This window comes from Myripristis murdjan, chromosome 19 (genome assembly GCF_902150065.1).
Source record: "Myripristis murdjan chromosome 19, fMyrMur1.1, whole genome shotgun sequence".
Taxonomy (NCBI): Eukaryota; Metazoa; Chordata; class Actinopteri; order Holocentriformes; family Holocentridae; genus Myripristis; species Myripristis murdjan.
The window spans coordinates 16,510,207-16,515,762 of record NC_043998.1 but is presented as its reverse complement, the minus strand read 5'-3'; the positions used below and the strand labels follow the sequence as shown (position 1 = coordinate 16,515,762).

General features: G+C 41.6%; 1 protein-coding gene across 1 annotated transcript; it reads left to right on the top strand.

Moving 5' to 3' along the window:
* The first annotated feature begins 180 nt into the window (after positions 1–180).
* On the top strand, positions 181–4,575 carry chmp6b (charged multivesicular body protein 6b). Its single transcript, XM_030078279.1, has 8 exons — positions 181–399; positions 950–1,059; positions 1,252–1,339; positions 1,443–1,529; positions 1,630–1,695; positions 2,097–2,177; positions 3,132–3,204; positions 3,396–4,575. The coding sequence occupies exons 1-8, from the start codon at positions 337–339 to the stop codon at positions 3,443–3,445; spliced, it is 618 nt and encodes a 205-aa protein (XP_029934139.1). The 5' UTR covers positions 181–336; the 3' UTR covers positions 3,446–4,575.
* Positions 4,576–5,556: the final 981 nt, after the last annotated feature.

The window sequence follows — 5,556 nt, the reverse complement described above, 5'->3', positions numbered from 1 at the left end:
TGCATTTGCCTTTTTTGTTTTGAATATACTTCAAGACGGACAGACGTGAACACTACTTTGATTGCCAGACACTGATTTGAATTCGCTTCTAGCTGTCTAGTAGTGAGTTAATCTATGACAAATACTGCAGATACATTCTCACAATACCTTTTGCATTTTTATCCCTTTTCGGACTCCGTACTTCCTGAAGTGGGTGCGGACACTGTCAACAGATGACTACACAAATAATGGAGGCTAAGCTAAACTGTTTGCCGGCAAGGTTGGACTATTAATGTAGTATTAACGCAATTAAAATTCATTCGTGGTTGTCAATAGTAGCTGGTATGCTGGGTCAGAATGGGAAATATATTTGGCAAGAAGAAACGCACCCGAGTGACAGAGCAAGACAAGGCAATTTTGGTGAGTATGCTCGCCAGCGTTAGCCACTGTCACATTCAGCTCCGATACTGTACATGGTGTCTGTTGCAGGCAGAGAAAGTCCTCGCAGAAGTTTAGTCATGTGTTGTCATTGTTATTTTATCTGCCAACACACTTAAAAATAAACATAACTTTGAACAGTTTTCAGGAACCACTGCACAATCCGGCTCTCTCAATAAAACCCAAAGCAGCTTTCTTGTCAAGAAAACCTTAATTCCTGTAATACTGGTTTGAAAATGCTTACAGCTTTCCCCCACTAATTCAAATACACCATGTAAGATTGTAAGGGCAGTGTCATTAAATTTGAGATTTTACTTTATGGTATAATTATTGCCAGTGACATGTTGGTACACAGGCCTGGTCTCAGCACTGGTTAGGCCACTGCATGTAATAGAAAGATTGAATTTTCAGCATAACTGAGACAAAATTGTTGTGCTGTACACATCACAGAAACAGGAAACACACCCACTGGCTTTTCGAGCGAGACCACTTTCACTTCTTGTGCTCATGTCTCTCTCTTTCCTGATGTCAGCAACTGAAACAGCAAAGAGATAAGCTGAGGCAGTATCAGAAGAGGATCAGCCTGCACCTGGAGAAGGAGAGGCTCCTAGCCAAGCAGCTGCTGAAAGATGGCAAAAAAGAGTAAGACCGTACACACCCTCTCTGAATGGAAACTGATTTTTTGCTCTCCCTCTCTCTCTCTTTCTCTCTTGGGACAGTTGGGTTCTCGTGTCAGGTTTTAAATGAGTCATCTGTTTTCATCGTTCAGACTTGCCCAGGTTTGGATTTGATTGCAGGTGATTCGACTTTGACAGTCGTTTTGTATTCAAACAGGAAAGCCCTCCTCTTGCTGAAGAAGAAGCGCTACCAGGACCAGCTCCTAGACAAGACGGAGAACCAGATCAGCAACCTGGAGCGCATGGTGTGTAATCTGACAGCCTTCACTGACACACAGTGGGCTTACGTCACTGTGTATCCCACTGTTAAAGATGTAACTCAAGGCTCCTGTTTTCTTTTCATTGTAGGTGCAAGACCTCGAGTTTGCCCAGATTGAAATCAAAGTCATTGAAGGACTGAAAGTTGGAAATGAGTGTCTGAAAAAAATGCATGAGGTATGCGGCTTGAAGTGTCCTGGGTATATATTTCTGTATCTTACCTCGTGTTACTAGATATTGATGGGCTCCTGCTGTCGATTGCTTTTCCCTACACTAGGTGATGTCCGTTGAGGAGGTAGAACGGATTATGGATGAAACCCAAGATGCTATTGAGTACCAAAGGGTAAGGTCCCCATGAATCTCCCAGATCCAGGACAATTAACCTTTTCAAACTTAGATTTCAGTCGAGTTACATAGTGTGCTTACAGATCATTCTTATGTTGAGTTTTTTGTTTTTTTTTTCCCAAAATGAGATATCTGTGTCTTACAAAAAGATTTGAATTAATTAATTTATTATTAAAGTTAAGAAAAACTGTAATTACATCTCCATGCTAAATTCATCTGTGTTTTCTGAAGCATTGAAAAGTGGATTTCTGGTAGCAAACTGTCTCCAAAGTGGATGTTGTTTTGGAACGAGCCACTCCATATACACCTTTGTCAGGAGTGATTAAGTCCTCATTGATTGCTAAAGTCCACAATTTGAAGCTGTCCTTTGTTTACTGAGAGATTGTTGCCTTTCCACAGCAAATAGATGAGATGCTGGCAGGCTCTTTATCTCAAGAAGACGAAGAAGCTGTACTGGCTGAGCTGGAGGCTATTACTCAGGTTAGTCTAATTAGCAGCAGACTGAAAGGATTCAGGACAGTCACTCTCACCCACATTGTGAACACCTTGCTCACAAAGCTTTTAACAATAAGTACTGATTACGTGGTTACATACATTCAGTACAGGCCCTGACCTCTCTGCCCACACCGTCTTATTAACGAGAGATGTCAAGTTTTAAACTTTTGAAACATTTTCAAACCTCAACACTACTGACAGAAAGTGTCATGACAATCATATGATGATGATGCTTCTTGTTTGTTGTGTTTATCTTGTTTTAAATATCTCGCACAAAGACTTCCTTATAATGTGTGTGCCTTCAAATCAGTCATTTTTCTATTAAACAATGTTTAAAAGAAAAGGTATCGCTTAATTTCCCACTGAGGGACAATAAAATGGAAAAGGAACTTCATTCAGTTCTTGATTTATTTTCCTTTTACCTTTTTAATAGAGAAACACAAAGTTATGCAATCACATTACAAAGCAACATAGCTGCTTTGCCGCTTTCAATATGATCAGATGAAAGTTACATCACTTGAGACGCCAGGGCAGGGGGTGTCCATTTTCTAATTCAAATTAAAAGTCTGTTGTGGTTGTCATGCTTAAAATTTTAACTTTCTATGTTTTCAGGTTGTCTGTTCAGTCATGTGTCTGTCTGTCCATCCCATTCTTGTACCCTGCACCATGTCTTTTTTTTTTCTTTTGCTGGAAAATCCACCCATTTGTTCACATTTGGATCACTGGTCCCAGATTTGCAGAGTCTCACCAATTCTAAAGCATTTGGTTTTGCCAAAATGTTTACAATACAGAATTAGACATCAGTCGTGTGAATGAAGTTTCAAAACACAAATTCAATCCGTCTCAAAATAGAAAGTGGCGTTATTTGTCGCGACAGTTCGATCTTCCATTTTGAGCTTGAGGTCTTTACTATAAAGTGTGTTTTTGTGTGTGTCTTAGGGAGACGTTGAGCTTCCTGAAGTCCCCTCAGATGAGCTGCCAGAGGTCCCCGAGGCAGCAGAGGAGAAGCCAGGTATGCTGACCTTAGCTGATCCATGTCACAGTTTGTCCCATGAGAGATTTCATTATGTGTCATTCCCCCGCTTCTCTCTTTCAGCTTTTTTTTTCTTTTTTTTTGGTGTGTTTTCCCTTCTTTATGCTGTCTTACTGTACATATTACTCTCTCAATGTCCACCTAAATCTGTGGATCTGTCCTTGTTTCAGAGAAGGAACGTGCCAGGAAGAAGCCACAGAGGGAGATGCTTGCAGCCTAGAAACATGCCTGACCCCCCCTCAGCTGACCCGGTGGCTAGTGGTCTTACTCTACAATAATCAAATCTCTCATAAAACCACACAAAAACATCTCCTGGAGAACTTTGTCCCACATGGGCTGCTATACAGCAACAGAAGACCGGACTCTCTTCTTCCATCTAGCCACAGCCTTCCACAGATGGCATTTTTCCCATTTGACATGTTGCAGGCCCACACCCTCTCTGGTCTCAGCTACAAGCCAATGATCCCTGGACTTGGGTGGAGAAATGACTGGTTCACTATCTAGCAACTCAACCGTAACGCCTAGTTTTGCTGGAAAAATGCCGACATAAACCGCAACGACCTGCAAGATTCCAGTACTTGTGCCTACGCTTTGTTTCATCAGTGTACTTTTTTATGTGTACTCAATGAAGACAACTTTGACTTGATTTACAAGTGCATGTACATGTAATTTCTCAAACCATCTTTCGGGGTATAACTTCCTGATGGGTATGCCTTTACATTAGCTTTATGTAGTCTCAATACAGGTGTAACATGCCATGTTAGTCCCGGTCAACACGGCATATTTGCCCTCTCTCAGAACCACTTATTTCAAAGTGCTGAAATGTTTGCCTAAGCGTCTGCTTCACGGCATATTCTCTCACGCTGACCCCTTTTCAACCAGCTTAACTAATCTAATTCTCTGCTCCCCTTGCGGATTAGTTCAGTGTCATTGGAGAAAGGGCTAATCATATGGTCTGCGGGCTTACCTCCGAAGCTCAGACAACGGTTGTTAATCTATTCAAGGTAATACTTGACAGAGCCTGGATCTTTACTCAATGTGTATTATCAGCATAATGAAATTAATTTACTCTGCATATCATGAGCAAATTTTCTCTGATTTGTGTTCTATCGCAGCAAGAACAGATGGCCTATATTCGGCTGTCCAGTAGTAATAATCATTCTAGACCTTTCTCTAATCTGTAAATCACTTTGTTTTGCAAACACGCTGCAAATGCCCTGATCACTAACACCGTCTTGTGGCGGACGCCGTTTCACAATTAACACCTCATGAAACTAGTTTTTGTCAAATTGGAAACTGTACCTCTTTCATTGAGTTCTTTTTACAATAAAATTATTTTGTATTATGCTACCCCTTAGCTGTCTCACTTCGGCTCACACTGCTGAGGTCGAGTTTCCAGGATTGAGCACTAGATGGTAGTAGATGATAAATGATTGCTCTTGCAGCTGTGGGGGAGAGGTGACTTGATATACAATGAGGTCTCTCCCTATAAAAAAAAAAAAAAAAAAAAAGTTTGCATTTAAATATGTTATTTGGTTGAATCTAAAGCAGTAATACAGATGAAAAAAAAAAAAACTATTCTTAGCTTTTCAGTCTTAAATGATCAATATCAGGACACTGGCTCTGACCCCTCCCATTATCACACTCATAACGTTGGTGTGTATTTTAAGAATTAAATCTAGTTCAGCTATTGCAAAGCGTAAGAGCATCAGCTTGACACTCTACAATATCAACAGTAGAAATAAAATCCTCCCCTCTACAGCCTTGAGGTATTAACAAACAAAGCCTGAATGCTGACACCTCTCCCCATAAGCTTTTAGTGATTTTGAAATGGCCTGAATACATGTCTTTGTCAGGGGTGCCGAAATCCACTTCACAGTGAGCTATTGCTTTGAATGAACTGGCCCCATTCTGTATCTGACTGCTCACTACAAGCCCGCTGGGTTGCGTGGGAGTGGGCGACGCACAGACAGCAGAGCAACCTGAATGTTAGAGCGCTGCGCTTTATGAATCACCAATGCAGATTTGAACCAGAGACAAAAAGAGAGAGGCAGAAAAAAGCTTAAGAGAGTGGTAGTGAGTAGGCTGTGGATGAAGCGGGGTTCAATGACATGCCGCTGAGACAAAACCGAGCTCTGCAGAGGCACAGGATGGGTGCCTCAGATACGTAGGTGTGTGTGTGTGTGTTGCCCACTGCCACTGTCCTCTGACAGCGTGCCTGCCTCCTCTTCCTCCACTGTCCATGCCTCTATACTGGGGATGCGGAGTGACCCACGAGGAGACTATGGTTAATTTTAACAGATATTACATTCACATGTCCTCTCTGGGTCC

Bases quoted from the DNA above. Each gene is read 5' to 3' on its own strand.
- chmp6b (XM_030078279.1), top strand. From the start codon at position 337: ATGGGAAATATATTTGGCAAGAAGAAACGCACCCGAGTGACAGAGCAA. The intron at 1,340-1,442 runs GTGTGTAATCTG...TTTTCATTGTAG, and splicing joins TCAGCAACCTGGAGCGCATG to GTGCAAGACCTCGAGTTTGC. The intron at 3,205-3,395 runs GTATGCTGACCT...TCCTTGTTTCAG, and splicing joins GGCAGCAGAGGAGAAGCCAG to AGAAGGAACGTGCCAGGAAG.